We start from the raw sequence: 20020 nt of genomic DNA, 5'->3' as shown, positions 1-20020 counted from the left end.
GGGAGACATTTAAACGTGAACTAGGCAAAACTTTGGGGGGGAGGGGCCTTGTGCTGATGCCTGCAGCTGTGCCCATCTGGCGCTCTCCAGGTCTCCCTCGGCACTTTGGTCGCTTGTCTTACGCTCAGGCTCCATTGCCTGCTTTTCAGGGCCTAATCACACCCTGTGACATCATAAGCGGCCGCCATGGAAACAGCTGTGATGTCACAAAGAGAGGGCTATGATGTCAGGTGGGGGAGAGTGGGGGAGCCCATTCCAAGCCCTGTCTCAGCGCTGAGCAGCTACTCTCATCCCGCAGCCCTGAGCCAAGTCTCCTACAAGGCAGGGTGCTCTACAGCACAGGGTGAGGGAGGGGAAACTCAGCAACTCAAGCAGGCAACAGCAGGACAGCGAGTGCCATCCAGGGGGTGGGAAATAGCTCTCCCCCCAGCCCACAGGCCCCCCATGCGTGCTGGTCACGAAGGAGACCCATGGCTGCAGCCATGTGTGGCCAGGGGAACGGGGCTAGTCTTGCACTGTACACTATCTAACTGGCCCCACAACTGGGGAAGCTCCCAGAGGGCTAAAGGCACATTTGCCCCCAGTCTCGGCTCTGAGGCCGGGGGGGGGGGGGCTGTCTGTTTGCAGAAGCTCGTTTTGCCAGGTGCCCAGGGCGGTGGCAGCAGGAGGAATGCTTAGCCAGGGCACTGGCTGTCTCCCAGCCCAACGGGGACTCTGTGCTGGGTGAGGGGACCCTGTTAGCCATGCCTGGTTGGGATCCTGCTTCTGAGCCTGGTTACTGGTGGTTGTATCCACCTTACTATCAGGAGGGGGCTCGCCCGCTCAGAGAGGGCAGAAGGGCTGTGGCCAGCAGCCACGTCACAGACATGCATGTCCAGCCTGGACTCACCTTCCCAGTGGGGGGGTTGGGACAGGCCCTCAGCCTTGCAATGAGCAAGAGAGGAAAGACTCGGCACAACCTCCGTGCTGCCCTGGGAGGGGCCCTACGGGAGCGTTGTGTGCAATTGCCGCTCTCTAGGGCTGCACTGGGTGCCCCAATGCCGGCCAGGATTCCCAGGGGCTGGGGCTGGGCTGAGACCGAGCTGCAGAGCAGCAGGTGTGTCTGGCTGCGTGGAGCGATGAGGATGCTCTGGGCTGGCAGGGCGCTGTGGGGCGTGCTGGGCTGGAGATGCTGTCCCAGGGGCTGGGGCTGGGCTGGGACCGAGCTGCAGAGCAGCAGGTGTGTCTGGCTGCGTGGAGCGATGAGGATGCTCTGGGCTGGCAGGGTGCAGGGTGCTGTGGGGCGTGCTGGGCTGGAGATGCTGTCCCAGGGGCTGGGGCTGGGCTGGGACCGAGCTGCAGAGCAGCAGGTGTGTCTGGCTGCGTGGAGCGATGAGAATGCTCTGGGCTGGCAGGGCGCTGTGGGGCGTGCTGGGCTGGAGATGCTGTCCCAGGGGCTGGGGCTGGGCTGGGACCGAGCTGCAGAGCAGCAGGTGTGTCTGGCTGCGTGGAGCGATGAGGATGCTCTGGGCTGGCAGGGCGCTGTGGGGCGTGCTGGGCTGGAGATGCTGTCCCAGGGGCTGGGGCTGGGCTGGGACCGAGCTGCAGAGCAGCAGGTGTGTCTGGCTGCGTGGAGCGATGAGGATGCTCTGGGCTGGCAGGGTGCAGGGCGCTGTGGGGCGTGCTGGGCTGGAGATGCTGTCCCAGGGGCTGGGGCTGGGCTGAGACCGAGCTGCAGAGCAGCAGGTGTGTCTGGCTGCGTGGAGCGATGAGGATGCTCTGGGCTGGCAGGGCGCTGTGGGGCGTGCTGGGCTGGAGATGCTGTCCCAGGGGCTCGCCACTCTCCGCGGGCTGAGCTCGTGGAACTGCAGGTGGGATGGTGCCGCTCTTTCCCTGGCCCACTGACGGTTTCTCCAGGCAGATATATTTTTAGCTTTTCCTTTTTCTGGGTCCAGTTTGTTTCCAGAGAGGGGCAATTCCAGGGGTAAACATGAGCCTCTGGCAGCTGGCTGCACCGTGCCTTAGCGCACAAGGAGAATGAACTTCCCGAAGCTCAGTCTGTTCCCTGGTGCAGATTTGGACACATCACAAAAGCAAACTTTGATTTCATACCATGGTGCATAATTGTCAAGAAGAGGGTGGGAGACTGGTGCCGCGGCAGGTCAAGACTTGACGTGCATCAGCAGATCCAGAGTGCAGGGGAAGGGCTGGAGACGGGGGTGCTGTGGGTGAGGGGTGAGGTGTGTTGGCAGAGCTGGGCACAGGGCAGGGCTGGAGACGGGGGTGCTGTGGGTGAGGGGTGAGGTGCGTCGGCAGAGCTGGGCACAGGGCAGGGCTGGAGACGGGGGTGCTGTGGGTGAGGGGTGAGGTGCATCGGCAGAGCTGTCTGGGAAACGTGGGACGGACAGACAGTGCTTTCTGTAAATCAGGACTGAGGTGCGTGAGCAGGGCCAGGTGGTAGCCGTGTGCACCTCTGCTCTGGCTTGCTCTGGTTCCGTCACACCGCACACACCTAGGCCCCCTGCCCTCATTAAGGAACCGTCTGAGAGGCGGGAGTGGAGCAGAGCTGAGCCTTGGTGCATCCAATGTGCACTCAGACTTTGCCTCCCGCCCAGCCTTGGCAGTACCACGCTGGAAGCCAGGACTTTGACACCAGCGTCTGGTTAGCAAACACCCACAGACCATGTTGCTCAATCCAGCCCTTCCCGAAGCCAGCAGAGCAGTGGGGCATGGCCACGGGAGACTGACCCTGCTCTGGGCAGGAAAACCAAATAGCCACTTTGCCCATAAACAAACCTGCCCTGCCCTGGAACACAGCTGGAGGTTTGGGCCAGGCTAGATTTGCTCTGCACCCATCACTGGCCCGTGGCGAGCAGGGCACTGTGCCTGCTGCCTGGAGCAAAGTGTCTTGGGCCTCATCCTGCAGTGTGCTGAGCACGGCCCCTCCTGGGTAGGTCAGTGAGAGCTGGGGACACTCAGCACGTGGCCAGGCCCTGGCTGAGGCAAAGCTAAAGGAAATGCTAGACAAGCAGCACCTGCATGCTATGCTAACGATTCCTCGGGCTCCCTGGCCTTGTGCAGCAGGGAAACATTTCCACCTCCTGGGGGATCCTACTGGGCCATTATTCTTTACTGGGTGCTGACGGCTTCCTCTGACATGTGCCCCTCGGCCCCTGCCAGGCTGGACACCATGCGAGCTGGGGCCAGGGGGCGGGAGGACTTCCAAAATCAGTTTCTTTTCGTACTGGGCTCCTGAGACCTTGTTGTGCCCCTGATCCGCACCCTGCCCCCAGCCTCCTCACACACTGGCCCTGAGCATGCTGTGGGGTTTGAGTGGGGCTGGGCCTGCGTCTGCCAAGGCCTGTCCAGCGCCAACGCCTCATACGGAAATCCTGGGCGTGCTCCCTCCTCCAGGCTCCCTGTGGCCTCCTCGCACAGGATATGCAGCAAGTCGCACTGGTCCCAGTGTTCCCAGAACCATTACACGCCCCTTCCCCCCGTGCACACACTGCGTGCTTGTCTGCAGCTCCAGGCACACAGGCATTCAGCACTCGGGTCCGGCTGGGCACACGCTCCGTCCCTAGCTGCCCGTATCGGACCCGGGCGTGCACGGCTAGCACCCACCCTGCTGGGCAGCTGGAGAATCAGGCCTGGGCTGTTGACTTCTTGGAACTGGTTTCTCCCTCCTCAGCTGGGACCCTTGATCCAGGTGAGCTGGGGTGGCAGCCCATCACCTGGCCACCTGCAGCCTGGGGAGCGGCCAGGCCTGCTAGGCAGTGCCTGAAGAAATGGCCCATGGGGTGGGGGAGAGAAGGACCCACACTGAGTTTTGGCGCTTGGTCACAGTGACCTCTTTTTGCACGACATGTCGTCACGCATGTCCCTCCCCCCCTCCCCCCCACTGTTTGGAGGGTGTCTTGGAATGACAAACAACGGGTTGGATCCCCAGTGGGTGGCGCTCGGTGCAGATCCAGCGGAGTCACTGCACTGCTTCACATCAGCTGCGGCTCTGGCCCAGTGGACCCTGTGCTCTGTAATGACCTAGCGATGAGCCGAGCTGACGCCCAGACGCCCTGGGGGGGGGACTCAACACAGAGACTTTTCGTCTCAAAATCCCAGGACGGATATATAAGAACTGGGCCCCTTGCTAGGCCGTCTGGAGCCTGGGTGTGGTGGCTCTGGCAGGGTTTCAGTCTGGACAGGGACTCCAGTGCACCTGGGAGCTGGGCTCCATGAGGGCAGCGAAGCTGGCTGGGGAGGGGGCAATGAGGACCCAAGGGTGGAACTGACATTAAATGTACTTTACCCATGTTACAAGAAGGGGAAACTGAGGCAGCGAGCCAGGTGATGAGCCTTGCTTCAGGGCCAGTGGCGGAGCCAGGAGGAGAGCCTGAGTGCTCTGCATGCCTCCCCGCCCCGTTCTTACCACCATGCAGCAGCTTCACATCCCCCCTGCAAGCAGGATTACGGGTGTCTGAGCTTCACAGCGATTTGTTTCAGCAGGCGCATCTGCAAACGGTGCTGGAGACTGATGGCCAGGGGGGTCAGGGGGCAGGCAGGCTCTTTCTGGGAGCATTTTCTCAGCAGAGGCTGCCAGTGATTTTCCTGCCAGCTGAGAGTTCCCCTCCTGTATAGGCTGGGAAGACAGGCAGCCCGGGACTCAGCCTGGCCTCTGTGCCTGGCTGGGCAAAATGTGCTTCACTCTTGGTCCTGACCCTGCGAAATAAAAAGCGCTTTCCCAGTGCACCCTACCAGGGCAGCTCCCTCCCAGCTGGGCAGAGCTACCTGCTGTGTTGGGCTGATGAACACACACCTGTCCCCAGCTGCTGAGGAGGAGGGAGACAGGATCCCCCTCAGGATTGGTCCATATCGGACACTGTTGGCCACCTCAGTGGAAAGTCCCAGACACGAGCCCAGCAAATGGCCCGGGCGGGATCCAGTTCTGCATTTCCCTCTCCCGTTTCCACACCCGTTGGCTGCCGTGCGGTTGCACCTGGTTCCCTGCAGTGCTCCCCCGCTATCTCCAGCATCGCGTCCCAGCAGATAACGACACACCCGCGCACACGTCAGGAGCTTCCACGTTGGGCCCTTACTAAAGTCCAAGCACTGGGGACTGTGTCACCAGCCTGCGTGGAAGCGGCTGGGGGCTGCTGGCTGCGGTATAAATACAGGTCGGCAGGGCACAGCCGAGGAGCAGCACAGCACAGGTCAGTGGGCTGGGAGGGGGAGCAGCAGGCAGCCTAACCCCTCTGGCAGGGAGCTGCGCCAGGAGCCCTGAGACGGCCACAGTGGTCCCTGTCCCTGGCTCTTCGCTGCACAGTGCCTTGCGGGGGAAAGGCTGCAGGGGTATCCGACCAGGGGTGCAGCCAGGGAGACGGATGGCTACTGGTCTGTCCAGAGGAGTCAGTGGGTGGGTGAGATGGGCACTGGGATCCCAGCCTCTGCAGCAGTTCCCAGGTCAGCAGCAGCCATGGCTGAGCTGCGGGAAGCTCAGCCCGGCAGGAAGAAGGGGTGCTTCGGGGGGGACAGGGACAGGGGGGACTGGAGGAGGGGCAGAACCTCAAGCGGACCCTGCCCTGTGACAGCGAGGGGCTCAGCTCAGGGTGGGGGCACTGCGGGAAGAGCAGGGTCAGGGTGCACAGGGAGACTGACGCATCTTGTTCTCTCTGCAGCGTGGCTCACTTTGCCTGGCCAGTCCCTGAGCACAAACAGCGCAAGATGTCTCTGAAGGCTGCCATCCTTGCTCTGGCACTTCTCGCCATCACAGGTAAGGGAGAGTAGCCTCTCCTGCTGGGCCGGTGCAGCCCTTGGGGCCGGGGGCCCTCTGGGGCTGCCTCCTGTCCCTGTCCCTGTCCCAGCATGCTGCTCTGCAGAGCCATGGCCATTCTGGACTCTTTGCTCCTGCCCTGCTCGGGTTGGCTCCAGGGAGTGAGGAGGGCCTCACCTGGAGACATGGCCTCAGGCATGTGACTGGGCTATCCCTGCGAGTCTGGATGGAAAGGAAACCCCTGGGAACAGGAGGGGAGTGGGGCAGGCATAGGGCTGGCTGCACATGGTATTGAGTGCTGGCGCTCTTGTTTCTCCATAGGGGCCCAGGCAGACGTCAGTGCCCAGCAGGTGGCCGATGTGGTCTGGAATTACTTCACACAGCTGACCGGCAATGCCAAGGAGACCATGGAGCAGATCCAGCAATCTGAAATCAGCAAGCAGCTCAAGTGAGTGCACTGGAGAGCAGGCCCCTAGCCCCCACGGGGGACTGTGGGTGGGTGACGCCGGGATCCGTAGGGAGGGATCCCGTGGGAGGGATGGGACCTGAGCAGTTCCTGGGGCTGGCACAGGTGGAGAGAGTAAAGCTCTGGTACCTGTTTCTCTGCACTGGCTCTAGGAGCTCCAGCTAGAATAAACAGTAACACCAGAGCACAAAGTAGCCGTGAAAGAGAAGCCGGCTGCCTGACGTAACAAGGGCTTATGGCCTGCCAGACCCACTGCCCCTCTAAGCGGGAGAGACCCACTCTCATGCAAACCAATGGGGACAACAGGCTTGCAGGGAAACATCACCTCCCCCCAAAGTCAGGAGCAGGGTAGCTGGAAGAGGCAGGGTTCCCTAAAGGCACTGAGAGGCAGGTCTGCAGCCAAGGGCTGCTCCAACAGGGGTGAGAGCACAGAAATGGGTGCCCTGGAAATGCCGCTAGATGTGTGAGGTGTAGTTGCAAGGGCACAGGGTAGGGGACAGGAGCTGCGGGGGCGGGCAGTGCTTGAGTGGTCAGTGAATCAATGAAAGACACTTAAGGTGCTGAGCTTCATTTCCCCTGCTCCCGCAGCACCCTCTTCCAGGACAACCTCCAGAACGTCAACTCCTACGCGGGGGACCTGCAGAAGAAGCTGATCCCCTTCGCCACCGAGCTGCATGCCAAGCTGAGCCAGGACTCGGAGAAGCTGAAGGAGCAGATCCGGAAGGAGCTGGAGGACTTGCGCCTCAAGCTGTCCCCTTATGCCGACGAAGTGCACCAGCAGATCAGCAAGAACATCCAAGACCTGCAGCTCAAGCTGAGCCCTTATGCCGAGGAGCTGCGTGGCCAGGTCAACCAGAATGCGGACTTGCTGCGCAAGCAGCTGGCCCCCTACGCCCAAGAGCTGCGGGACAAGCTGCAGGAGAATGTGGACGGCCTCCAGGCAGCCCTGGCCCCCTATGCCGAGCAGCTCCAGGAGCAGATTGACAAAAACGTAGCAGACATGAAAGAGAAGCTGGCGCCCTTGGCTGATGAGCTCCAAGTCAAGATAGACCAGAACGTGGAGGAGCTGCGCAAGCAGCTGGCCCCCTACGCCCAGGACGTGCAGGACAAGCTCAATCGCCAGCTCGAGGGCCTGTCCTTCCAGATGAAGAAGGGCGCAGAGGACCTGAGGGCCAAGCTCTCGGAGAGCGCGGAAGAGCTGCGCCTAAAGCTGAACCCTTATGCTGAGGAGCTGAAGGAGAAGCTGCGCACGGATGCTGAGGGCCTCCGCCAGTCCCTGGGCCCCTACGTGGAGGGCCTGAGTGGGCAGATGGAACAGAAGATTGAGGAGTTCCGCCAAACCATGGGCCCCTACGGGGAGGCCTTTAACAAGCAGCTGGTGCAGAAGGTGGAGGAGATGAAGCAGAAGCTGGGCCCCTACGCTGGGGAAGTGGAGGATCATCTTGGCTTCCTGGAGAAGGACGTGCGGGACAAGGTCGCCTCCTTCTTCAGCACCATCAAGCAAATTGAAAACTGAGGGGGCCCCTGAGCAGGCTCAGCTTCGCTTCCTATCACCACCTGCTCACCCTCACCTCCACTGCACAAGACAAGCCGCTGTCTACCTCAGAGCCGGGGCGAAGAGCACGGGAACCAGCCCCAGGACAGGCTCAAGGGCATGCTGGCTCTTCTGCAGCTCAGGCCACAGAGCGGGAAAGGGACCCGGAGCCGTGAATGCCAGGGGACCTGCACATGCTAGATGACTGTCTGTCTGTGCTGCTACTGACTTTCCTGCACTTGCCCTCACTCCAAAATTGCACCTACTGTATCTGCTGAAATAAAACTGCAACACAGCAATGCACATTGCGACTCTGTCCCTCTCTTAGCCTGACCAATAAGGCACTCATTCTGCTCCTACTGGTTCTGCAGAGGCCATAAGTTCTTCCTTGGGAGCACGGTGGTGGAGGGGTGGGGAGAGAGGTGCTGTCCCTTCCAGCTCTAGTGGCTTGAGGAAGTGCCTAATTTGTTAAATTAATGAGCCAAGTGCACTCCAGTGAGTCTGAACAAGAAACTGGGGGATAAACTAGGCTGGATGAGGGGAGAGTGAGAAAGATTGGCTGGTCTTTCTTTCTTTCTTTCTTTCTTTCTTTCTTTCTTCTCACCAGTTGAAAGCCCTATGCTGGGATGTCCTGTGGATACCCCTGGGTGATTGCCAATGGGAGGGAAGCAGGGTCTGGGCAGTGGGGGATGGAAAGGGACTTGCTCCAGGCAAGGTGGTCTGCATGGCCATGAATAGTGTGGGGCGTGGGGCTGGGTGAGGGAAGCAGGGAGGGGAGGTGTGCACAAGACAGTCTCTCTGTTAGGCTGTGGTCCACACATTGAGCTAGTTGGAGCACACTTGCTGCAGTGTCTGGGTACTTTAAATCCAAGGGGAAACACTTTCAATTTGGATTAACATTCCCTTGGCTTGCCCACCTGAGAGTGACACCCTTACAATCGCCTCCTGAGCCCTGGCAGCCACCAGCCAGCTGTGAGCTCTAATGCATCCTCCACTCTGCCTCACCCCACTTCCCTGAGCAGCAGATCCTGTGTCCCAGGATTGGGTGGGGTCTCTCAGGGTCCTCTTCTGTCAGGCTAAGACGCTTGCTGCCCTGGGAACAGGGAACTCTGGTTTTCCCGGGCCCCACTTCCTAGTCTAACAGCGTGTCATTCATCTACAGACAAGGGGCCAAACCCTGCACTGGGGTAAATCGGTGCAGCTCCTTTGAGGTCAATGCAGTTATGCTGCTTTGCATCACCCGAGGACCTAGTCTGAGGGACCATGGAGCACCCCCAGCTGAGGGAGCGTGGTTTCCGGACACATGAAGGGCTGCTAGCTACAGACAATGGTGGTGCTCCCTCTCCAGGGGGGAGAAGGGACTGCAGGCTCCATTGTGCATTCATCCCCTTGGCCGAGGCTGCTAACAAGGAGCTAGTTAGTGCTGTGAGTGATGGAGATGCCTGTCCTGCAGCAGAGACCCACCCACCTGTTTGTTTCAACGAGGCCTCTCAATGGCCAATGCATGGAAACCATTTTGGGTGCGTACCAACCCGTGGTCGCTGTGATGCTGTAATCTAGAGGGGTGGATTGCCTACACTCTGGAGCCATCCAGTCCCCATGGCCGGCGTGATAGTGATGTAGCAATGGAAGCCCTCGAATGCGTTGCTCTGAATCCAAACTATATAGCCACATTCCCAGCTTCTGAACAGTACCGAAACAAGGAGGTGCCTTCATAACTCTGGGTAGGTCAGCCCAGCTCTGTAGTTTTGTTGGCCTCTGTGTGTGTGAGTGCGTATGCATGTGTGAGTGTGCACTGGACTTCTTACGCTGCACTGTCAGCAACGAAGGAGGAGCAGGGCTTTGTCTCTTTCAGACACCCCAGGAAGGAAGCCGCTGAAGCAGGTCAGTTTTATTTTACAGCCACATTGATTTCCTCTGGGGAGCTAATCTGACACCTGTGGGTGGAGGACTTCTCCTGCTGGCTGCTAGCAATCCTCAGGCCTTTATCATCATCATCATCATCCCCATTTCTGCAGGAGATGGAAGCGAGGGGAAGCTTCATGGCACTGCACTGGCTTTAGCTCAGACTGCCCCTTGCCTCTCTAAGGACAGCCCTGCTGAAGTCCAGGCCAGCGTGGTGCTAGGCAAACAGCATATTGTGTTATCTAGCTCCCACTAGGCATTCCCGTTGCCCAAGGGCCCCCAGAAGCTGGGCCTATCTATTAGCATTCCATGAGGAGGGTCAAACGGGGATTAAGGTGATTGGCCCTGGGGTGGCAAGGAGAGGGCTTTCTTTGGCAGCAGCAAGCTAGCTCAGGCAGTTGTGAAGACAAGTCACGATAACCCACATCCCCTGTGAAATAATGGTTGGATTTCTGCTGAGTGCACAACCCACTCCCCAAAGTGACTCTGAATCTATTAGTCTTTAAGGTTGTTTTTGTGGATACAGACTAGCACGGCTACCCCTCTGAAAAGTTACACCGAATCTGTTGTTTTGACCTGCAGCCAGGCTGCTTTCACAAACGAAGCAGTGTTAGGCTGACTCTGTATTTGCATGGGAGACTCCAAGGGACACCTCACTGCAGAGGGAAAGAGTGATGCAGGGGCCCCAGTAAGCTCCTGCTCTGTGCTTGTACAGTGCCTGGCACAATGGGGTCTCAGTCACTACTGTAATACCAAGAAGAAAAGGAGGACGTGTGGCACCTCAGAGACTAACCCATTTATTTGAGTATAAGCTTTCGTGAGCTACAGCTCACCTCATCGGTTCCACAGTATGCATCCGATGAAGTGATCCATAAGCTCACGCTCAAATAAATGGGTTAGTCTCTAAGGTGCCCCACGTCCTCCTTTTCCTTTTGTGAAGACAGATTGACACGGCTGCTGCTCTGAAACCTGTCATACCAGCACTACAGACCAGTTATGTGGTTTGGATATCTGCGACTCTCAGTGTCCTGCTCCTGGCTGGGCTGCCCTGATCATTAGTGCCCACACGAGCCACCTTCATCCGTCAGAAACACAAGTTAACTCAGCACCAGAATCGATTTCATGAGGTGCAGGGTGCAGGTGGAGCTGTAGGAGAGGGATGTGGACGTGGGGGCCACAGGGCAGAGAGAGACAAGCCCACGCACATCACTGAAGGATGGGGAAGGCCTGTGGGAATGGCACATGAGACCTAGGCTGTGAGCTCTGTGCAATGCCCAGCACGGTGAGATCCTGCTGTCAGGTGAGGGTCTCTGAGATCCACACTCCTGCATCAATAAACAATAAACATCTTCCCTCTCTGAGCAGCTTTTCGGCTCTAGCAGGTAGAGGCGGAAAGTTGTCCCCAGCTCCTGGCTCTTTGGTGGCCTCGTTCCAGTTCCCAGTGGCCGATTCTGCATGTCACCAAAAACACCAGCCTCATTCTCTGCACTAATTGGCCCCCTTGTGGGCAGTCTCAGGAGTGAGGTGAGGGGCTGAATGGACCCTGGAGACTGAACGCCTCTCGCAGCCCTAAAGGGGTCAGTGTGAGGCTCTCTGTTAAGGCTGCGGAGCTTTCCCAGGGCTGCTCCTGTCCTGGAGATGTGGAGAGGACCTAGATCCAGGCCACCTCGCCCCAGTGCTACATTCACATGAAAAATGTTTTAAATGGAATAATGATAATGGAAGAAATTGACAGACTAGGGCCAAGTTCCTCTGGGGGCTGGAAAGTGCCTTATTAGAGGGAGTTATAATAGCATCACGCAGGAGCAGCTCCCCAGCTACCTGTCCAGGCTGGAGAGTGACTTCAGGGTCAGGTGTAGAGGAAAATGGGGGTTCAGCACAGCCCTGTGCCCTGTGAGCCACTCCTGTTTGCATGGCTCAGGGGAGAGAGGTGAACTTTGGTGTCAGAGGAGGGACAGTGACTGCTTGGAACTTCACTCTTGCCTCAGGCTGGACTTTGCCAAATACGTGGATTGTCACCTCCTCTGATCTGCATGCAGATAACATATTGTCACTGGGAATGAGGCTGAAAACATGAAGTACCCTGTCTGCTTGTTTCCCAGAAGGGCCTTAGGCACTAATGTGATACAAAAGCTAAATGAGGTAAAGGTTTGCAGATCAATTCTCGGAATAAGCAAATCAGAGGTGGAGTGACAGCGTCTGGGGGGTTTACTCCTGTCACTGTTTACAGAGATTGGTTCATTTCCCTCAAAACAAATATTTCCAAGCTTTTTTTTCTATTTCACATGCAGTGCCAGCAGCCCAGTGCTTGTGAGCAGCCCTGCACTAACACACCAGTGTGCCCAGACCAGAGTTCACCAGCTCTTACGTTGCTTTGGTTTGCTGTAGCAATCTGAGCCCAGTGGAAGCATATAGATAACCTATATATCTTAGTAGTAGTGCACAGTCTAGAAATCAGCTTGGAGATCAAAGCACCTTCACAGTTTATGCTGCACAGAGCCCCGTGGCTCTGCATCTGGTTGTATTAGTGAAGCTCAGGTAGGATCCTCATACACCTCCGTGGATCACCTGTGTGCTGGAGATGTCTTGGAGCCATCAGGCTGACTACTCTTGCTGGCTCCTTCCTGCCTTGCCTGGCTGTGTTCGGTGTGCTGCTGGTCACTGCTTCTACATCAGTACAGACACAGGGGGATGTCAAATGGGGTGACGGGTATGAAATGACCCTCCTGAGTGCTGGGCATTTCCTAACCTGCCAGCCTCAGGAGAAGCTCTGGGTGGAGAATCTGAAATGCCAGTCAAAGGCGCCTGCAGCCTGGGGCTTACAATTTGTTGTGAATGTTTGAAAATGGCTCAGTTTTCGAAAACGCCCTCAAACGTGAATTTTCACTTTAAACTGGCCCCACTTTCACTCAGCATGGCTGGTTTTTCAGTGACAAACATGTTTTTTAAAATACTGTTTACAAAATTTGAAATTGTTTCAGCGGTTAAAATACATGAATAAAACATGCAAAAAAGTTAAATTTGGGGTGTTCTGGATGGAAAAATAGCCATTTTGCTGAAATTAGGCAAAAGATAAGCTGTCTGGGTTATGAAATGGCTCAGGACACAAAGGCACCATTTTCCCAAATCTTTTCCCCCTTTTGTTATTAATTATTACTATTTCATGTTTATATTCACTAGGCTCCAGCTGGGATCAGGGTCCCATTGTGCTGGGCATTGTGCAGACAGATACAGAGAGGTGGTTCCTGCAAAGAAAACCTACTGTGGCTACAGCTCCGGACTGGGACTCAGGAGATCTAGGTTCAGTTCCTTTCTGTCAGAGACTCCCTGTGTGACCATGGTCAACTCACTTCATCTCTCATTGTGCCTCTGATTCCCAGCTGTAAAGTAGGGACAATAGCCCTTCCTTTCCCCCACCTTTTGTCTGTCTGTAAGGTCTTCAGGGCAGTGACAGACAGACTCTCACTATGTGTTTGTAAAGCATCCAGCACAATAGGTTGTCTGGCACATACATTTCTGCAGCATGCAAAGGGTTAACTTTGTTTGTAAGCCACTGGGGAGGGAGGTGGTTGGCTGGGAAAGCTGGAACTGAACTGGTCTGGCAGATGGGTGGGGTGAGGTTGGTGAGTGATCTGGGAGAGCCAGTCAGATGACTGGTACTCACGTCATCCCCTGAGAATGTCTTTGAACCTCCACGTTGTATTTACATGGAGTGAGGTCCAAAGCCACTGGCTCTGCAGAGGCATATGGGACCTCTTGTCACCTGAGCACTTCTGCCTAATACGGATCCATATATAAAGGAGCAGCATATGACGGGCTCCAACTCACAGAGGACAGCAGGTGAACAGCAGCTAGGTAAGGTGCAGGTGATACAATTCGTTAATTCTGCAGCAGCTCAAGGCATTTTCCGGGGAGTGTTGTGTAGAAGTTAGAGCAGAAGTTTGTGAGCCAGGACTCATGGGTTCTATTCCCACCTCTTGAAATGTTACCTAGTGCTTAGGGACACTGGGAGTCATGTTTTCTGGGTTCCATTTCTGCATCGGAGGGGATATGGTTTAGTGGTTAGAGCAGGGAACTGGAAGGACTCCTGAATTCTAGACCCAACTCTTTCACTGACACACTCTATCTAGGTCACATCTCTATGAGCCCTAGTTTCACCAGCTATAAAATGGGATAACAATGCCGACCTACTGTGTGCTACAGTGGCCTGTGATGCTGGATTACTTAGATTGCAAAGCTCTTTGAAAGCCTTGGATAAAAGATGCTTTAGTCAGGTATAGTGCTCTTGTATGGATTTCCACAAGGGCCTAAACCTGTGAGGTGTGCAGGTGGTCTCATGTTAGAGCACCCTAAGGAGTTTGGAAATGAACCTCTATCAGGGCTTTAGAGTTTTCCATGACGTCAGTGGACGGATCTGTTAAAATGGTTTTCCCTGAGGTTGTTCCCAGACACCCAAAGCTGCCTTCTGAGTTATTGTCTTGAACACAGTGCCCAGGGCAGAGCTGAGCTCTCTGATCGTTTGGAAAAACTAATTTCAAACCAACGGTGATATTGACACAAAGGGGTGATTACCATGCACGAGTGCAAACTGAGGTCACCTGTGCTCTTGTCACAAGGACCACTGAACTTGGGTTATTATTTATTTATGTGTATTATGATAGTGCCTAGGGAGCCCTAGTCATGGACCAGGAATCATTGCTTATGTGCATCATTTGCTCCCACTCAGAGGCAGTTTATCTTGCTGACCAAGGGGGCCAGTTTTTGATACCCTTACTCACACTGAGACTACCCTACACCTTGAGCGATCCCGCTGAAATAAAATCAATGAAGTGGTCAGGTGCTACTCAATGGGAGGGTATCAGAATCTGGTCTCTTTGGCTGTATTTTACATTCACTATCTGGATTTTGTGCCATCCAGCTGCAATTTAAATCACTACCTGAAATGTGTTTGAATCTAAAGAGAGTCACTGCAAAAAGCAGAAATCCAGAAAGAAGATCCAGGCATTGGAAAATGAACCTGGCCCCACCCGTGAACCGATAAAGTGAAGGCAAAGCCTGGGTCGTGGCAGGAACTCCACTAACTGCTTTCTGGTTGGTTTCTCTCCGCAGAGTCCCCGCCCAGTGACCAGACAGACCATGCCTCACAAAGCTGCACTTCTGGCTTTGCTCCTGGCCACCTTCTCAGGTTGGTGGTCTTCTCTATAACAATGTGCAGGGACTCAGTTCCTGGCTCTAGACATGAAAGGTGAAAGGTCTCCCTGCCCTGCTGGAGATTCAGCCGCGCGGCAGGGGTCCCTGGCTGCTTACAAGAGGATACAGCTTAGCGAGATAGTATTTTGGAACAGGAGAGGACAAGTCCATTGACCCATCTTGACCCAAACGAGAAAGGTGTTGCAGTAAGATGGCCCACTCACAGGTCCCCAATGTGTTGCTCCTTTGATGTTCTCGCTGTACCCCAAGGCAGGGTAGCTCTGACCCTGTCACGGGAGTCTCAGGCGGTGTTCCTTTGACTCTGCCGCTGGACCCAACATGTGTCACTGGCCTCCACTTCCGTTGTGTCATGTGAGTCAGTCCCCCGACGAATCCTTCTGGTTATGCTGGGCCTGGCACCCAGAACTCCCACTGAAGTTAATGGGGGCTGCAGCTCTGGAAATCAGGGCCTTTATTACTTTGGGGAGGGGGTGCCCCTGGGACTTGTCAGTGTAGAGAAGACTCCTGACCATCCCAGGGATAAAATGTTGTCTCAAGGATTACAGACTGTGAGCTCCATCAGTTTAAGAGCAGCTCCCAACACTAGGTCTTCCCTTCACAGAGCTCCTCCATGCCACCTCCCTGCTACCAAGCTCATGGTTTGCCACCAAGGCTCTCCCGAGGTCATTCTGTTAAATACTCTTGTTCCACCCATGCAGCTTCTCAGGCTGAACAGGCGAGGAATGGGTTCTGGGATTACCTCAGCCAGCTCACTCACGACAAGGACAGCATGGCACATACCCAGAGCATGAAGCTGGACCAAGAGATCAAGTGAGTACCTCATTCTCTGGGGTTAAAGAATTAGTAGGTAGTACCCTGAAGCCCCTTGCCCTGTCAGAGACCCAAGCACATCTGGCTCCTGCACTATGCCTTCCAATTGCTTCCAGGCTGATTGGTTTATTGATTGATTTTTAGAGAGGTATAGTGTCCCTAAAACCTTCACATATATATAGGCATTTTGGCATTTCCAAAAACAAATAACAAATGTCGTCAGTTGACTCAATACTATCCATGCTCCTTATGTGGCTGGAGATCTCCCAGCTGGCCCTACCCAATAATGACTGAAATAAAACAAAGAAAAGCCCAGTGGAAACCGAAAAGTGATTCCTGCAGCTCGGCGAACATGAGCTCTGGCCCAGCAGCCAAGACCGGGAGTGAGGACGGCAGGCAAGGGCTCTCTGCTGCGACAGGGCAGCGAGACTGGCGTGGCTAGTAATATTGGTTAGCCCAGCAACACCGCAGGCAAGTGCTATGCAAACAGCTCTCTGAGGGCTCTCTCCCTGTACTCCTCTATTGCAGCTGTGATACCCCAATTCAGCTCTGCCAGTGCCCCTCATTCCTGACCTGCGTCCCCTCCCTGCTGTTCAGTCATAACCCTTACCCCAGCTCTGCCAATGCGCCTCTTTCCTAATCTATCGCACTACCTGCTTGCCTCTCCTGAGCTTAGACTCATGACGAATTCTGCCATGCAGTTTTTGTTCTATGGGCAAAGTCCACAAGGGACTAATCTAAGATGAGACCCACCAGACTCATCTTCACTTATGACGCAAGGCCCAGGTCTCAAGTGGTGAAAAGTTAGTGCTTTATATATCCTTGAGAGCCCCCTTTCTTAATGCAGCACTCAACTGTACAGCCATTATTTCTAGTAAAGTGACAAAAGTGTTAGGACGAGGAAGCAGAGCTCAGGCAGTTAAGTGTGCGTCTGTTGCTTCTTACAGAAAAGTGAAAGAAAGTATCCAAGAAGGAGTCAACTACATGGGAAATCTCCTTGAGAAACTGGCCCCACTTAACAGAGGACTTCAGCCACGGTTCTACCAAGACTCCGACAGCCTGCGAAGGCTCATCAGGAAGGAGCTGGAAGGCCTGAGAGTGAAACTGTCTCCTTATGTGGATGAGGTGCACCAGAAAATCAGCAAGAACCTGGAAGCACTTCGCTTCCAGCTGACCCCATTCACCGAAGAGCTCCTGGACCAGGTCTTGCTGAAATCTAGGGAGCTCCAGCAGCACCTCACCCCAACTCGAGACATGAAGGCCCAGTTCCTGGAAGGCGTATATGAAGTTCAGAGGTTTGTGGCTCAGTATGCCAATAAAATAGCCTTTCATACTGACCAAGTGAAGGAGGTCTTCCATCCGTACGCTGCCAGACTGGTGACTGAGATCCACCGCAACATGGAAGAGCTCCATAGAAACGTCACCCCACACACCAAAGTCAGCCCAGAGAAATTCAATCAGTACATCCAGGAGCTCTCTGAGAAGCTGACCCAGAATGCCAGGGATCTCCACCAGAAGATCCAGAGGAATCTGAACCACCTTAAGGAGCAGCTGCGCCTTTACCCCAGTGGCCTCAGGGAGCACATTGCTGGCACTACTGTAGACCCTAACTGGGCTGTGGACCCCTACATGGAGGGCCTGGCTCAAGAAGTGCAGCAGAGAATCGAGGAGTTCAGAAGGGACACGTTCCTCCAGATAGATGACTTCACCAGGACCATTGACCGGGAGACAGAAGAAATGAAGTTCAAACTGTCTCCACTGTCCTCATACTCAGAGGAGTTTCAGGACAGCTCTGCACCTCTGGAGGATTTACATGTCCGGCTTGACTCTCTGTGGAAGGATATTTCCCAGAGTTTAAATGAGAAAAGCAGCGATTTACAATGAAATCCTGTACCTGTGTATAGAGAGGGGTGTGCGTGAGTGTGTGTGTGTGTGTGCTCGTGTGCATGCTTAAACCATGCCAGTGGGAAAGAAAAACTGTCAAGAAGTCATGTCGTACTCTATTGCACTGTTGGCTAAGGACACCTGTGGCCATGACTTGGACAACTATAACAATAACATGCCATCAACATGGCTCCTCGTGCCACATAAGTACAGCTCTGTCCAGTTGCAGTGCTAGTCCAGAGTTCTCAAATCTGATGGGAGTTCAGCCAGCCCCTCCATCATTGCCCAGCAGTCCCCTGCGGCTGAAAAAACACTGCAACCTGCTCTCTCTTAGAAAGATAAAGCCACAAAGTCACCTTCTGTCAGAAGGATACAATTCTGTGACTCCTTATCAAATCATTTGGCAGGTTTCAGAGTATCAGCCGTGTTAGTTTGTATCCGCAAAAAGAAAAGGAGTACTAGTGGCATCTTAGAGACTAACCAATTTATTTGAGCATAAGCTTTTGTGAGCATGAAAGCTTATGCTCAAATAAATTGGTTAGTCTCTAAGGTGCCACAAGTCCTCCTTTTCCTTTTATCGAATCATGCAATTTTACTAAAATAATTCCACAAACCATCTTTGCTGCGGTCTTTTGAAAGCCAAATGGTCAGAGTGCTTATCTCAGCAGCAGGAAAGAGGGAATAAGTACCACACCTGTAATTACCTAAAGCAGTGATTCTCAAAATTCATTGCACCATGACCCCCCTTCTGACAATAAAAATTACTATACAACCCCAGGAGGGGGGACTGAAGCCTAAGCCCACCCCAGCCCTGCCACCCCGGGCTAGGGGAGGGAGGCAAAGCTGAAGCCCAAGGACTTATGACCTGGGCAGGAGGCATGTAACCGTAGCCCCTCGGGCTTTGGCCCTGGGTGGTGGGGCTCGGGCTTGGGCTTCAGCACCGGGTGGTGGGGCTAGGGCTTTGGCTTTGGCTCGGCCCTAGGCCTCAGCAAGTCTAAAAACAGCTTTGGCCCCAACCCACAATTTGAGAACCTCTGACCTATAGCATACACTATATATGTATATATGTATATAAATATACATTTAGATATATGGCCCAGTTTTATAAACCTTACTCACATTGACTTCAGTGAGACTACTCAGGTGAGTAAGTACTAGTCAGTGGGAGTAAAAGGTCCAGAATCTGGTCCATACTGTATATCTTTGGATTAATACAGAGTTGAAATGTTGAATTATTTTTAAACTCTTGAAGCTGGACTTCTAGACTTTAACAATCTCCAGTGTGTTACTAGAGTGAATAGTACAAGCTGCTAGTGTACTGCACCCTATGTAGGTTACTCCACAGTGTTAACCCTTTCCTTGCACATTCTGTGTATATATAAAATATCCCTCTCTATAGTCACAGCATTTTTTATGGAACAGTTGATGGGAAACATTCAGGTGTTTGGATGTTGTAAGTCACGGCCACAACAGTACTGAGAGGCCATTTGCTATATCAGTTTTATAGTTTCTTCCCCTGCAATTTAAACGACTGTCAAATCTGCTTCAATAAAGTTACGTTAGATTTCTTTGGAGTTGGTTTTTCCTTTTTTTTCTGTTGAAATTGTACAATGAATACATTATCACAACGTGTAGACTTTTAAAGGCTATGTAGGAGTCACATTGTTTTGTCTCTCTCTACTACTTTGTGCTCAGATATCTGGGCTTCAAAACCCAGCTCAGCATCTGGGCACTCGGTATAACACAAGAACATAAGAATGGCCATACTGGTCCATCTAGCCCAGTCTCCTGTATTCTGGCACTGGCCAGGGCCACATGCTTCAGATGGAATGAACAGAACAGGGCAATTTACTGAGTGAGCCATCTCCAGTTGTCCAGACCCAGGTTCTGGCATCAAAGGCTTATGGACACCTGGAACATGGGGTTGTGTCCCTGACCATTTTGGCTAATGGCCATTGATGGAGCTATTCTCCATGAATTTATCTCATTCTTTTTTGAATCCAGTTATACATTTGGTCTTCACAATATCTCCCGGCAATGAGTCCTGTAGGTTTACTGTGAGTTGTGTGAAGCAATTCCTCATGTTTGTTTTAAACCTACTGCCTATTAATTTAATTGGGTGAGTCCTGGTTCCAGTGTTATGAGAAAATAACACTTCCTTATTCACTTTCTTCACACCACTCATGATTTTATAGACCTCTATCATATCGCCCCTTAGTGGTCTCATTTCTAAGATGAACAGACCTAGTCTTTTTAATCTCTCCTTATATGGAAGCTGTTCCATACACCGAAGCATTTTTGTTGGCCATTGCTGTACTTTTTCTGATTCAGATTTTCTGATTCAACTTTTTTGAGATGGGGGCTGCATGCAGTATTCAAAATGTGGCTATACTAGGAATTTATATAGTGGTATTGTGATATTTTCTGTCTTACTAGCGATCCCTTTCCTAGTGGTTGCTAGCAT

General features: G+C 53.9%; 2 protein-coding genes across 3 annotated transcripts; both read left to right on the top strand.

Annotated features, from left to right (window-relative positions):
- Positions 1-4884: 4884 nt before the first annotated feature.
- Positions 4885-8049, top strand: APOA4 (apolipoprotein A4). Of its 2 annotated transcripts, none has more exons than XM_084611689.1 (4): positions 4885-5186; positions 5652-5746; positions 6068-6194; positions 6801-8049. In XM_084611689.1, the coding sequence occupies exons 1-4, from the start codon at positions 4900-4902 to the stop codon at positions 7726-7728; spliced, it is 1437 nt and encodes a 478-aa protein (XP_084467815.1). In that variant the 5' UTR covers positions 4885-4899; the 3' UTR covers positions 7729-8049. The 2 variants fall into 2 exon arrangements, with proteins under 2 accessions (XP_084467815.1, XP_084467816.1); XM_084611690.1 differs by lacking the exon at positions 4885-5186 and adding an exon at positions 5260-5389.
- A 5298-nt stretch (positions 8050-13347) lies between these two features.
- On the top strand, positions 13348-19095 carry APOA5 (apolipoprotein A5). The gene is made up of 4 exons (XM_084612021.1): positions 13348-13506; positions 14761-14836; positions 15561-15672; positions 16620-19095. Exons 2-4 carry the CDS (start codon positions 14788-14790, stop codon positions 17554-17556), a joined length of 1098 nt encoding a protein of 365 aa, XP_084468147.1. The 5' UTR covers positions 13348-13506; positions 14761-14787; the 3' UTR covers positions 17557-19095.
- Positions 19096-20020: the final 925 nt, after the last annotated feature.

The sequence above is a fragment of the Lepidochelys olivacea genome (assembly GCF_965140295.1).
Source record: "Lepidochelys olivacea isolate rLepOli2 genome assembly, chromosome: 22".
NCBI classification, from domain to species: Eukaryota; Metazoa; Chordata; order Testudines; family Cheloniidae; genus Lepidochelys; species Lepidochelys olivacea.
Note: the sequence above shows the minus strand (reverse complement) of the source record. Positions and strands in the feature narration are given on the sequence as shown.

Excerpts from the sequence above, each read along its gene's own strand:
- APOA4 (XM_084611689.1), top strand. The coding sequence starts at position 4,900 with ATGGCCCGGGCGGGATCCAGTTCTGCATTTCCCTCTCCCGTTTCCACA. Across the intron at positions 5,187-5,651 it reads CGAGGAGCAGCACAGCACAG|CGTGGCTCACTTTGCCTGGC; the intron begins GTCAGTGGGCTG and ends TTCTCTCTGCAG. Across the intron at positions 5,747-6,067 it reads GGCACTTCTCGCCATCACAG|GGGCCCAGGCAGACGTCAGT; the intron begins GTAAGGGAGAGT and ends GTTTCTCCATAG.
- APOA5 (XM_084612021.1), top strand. The coding sequence starts at position 14,788 with ATGCCTCACAAAGCTGCACTTCTGGCTTTGCTCCTGGCCACCTTCTCA. Across the intron at positions 14,837-15,560 it reads GCTCCTGGCCACCTTCTCAG|CTTCTCAGGCTGAACAGGCG; the intron begins GTTGGTGGTCTT and ends CCACCCATGCAG. Across the intron at positions 15,673-16,619 it reads AAGCTGGACCAAGAGATCAA|AAAAGTGAAAGAAAGTATCC; the intron begins GTGAGTACCTCA and ends TGCTTCTTACAG.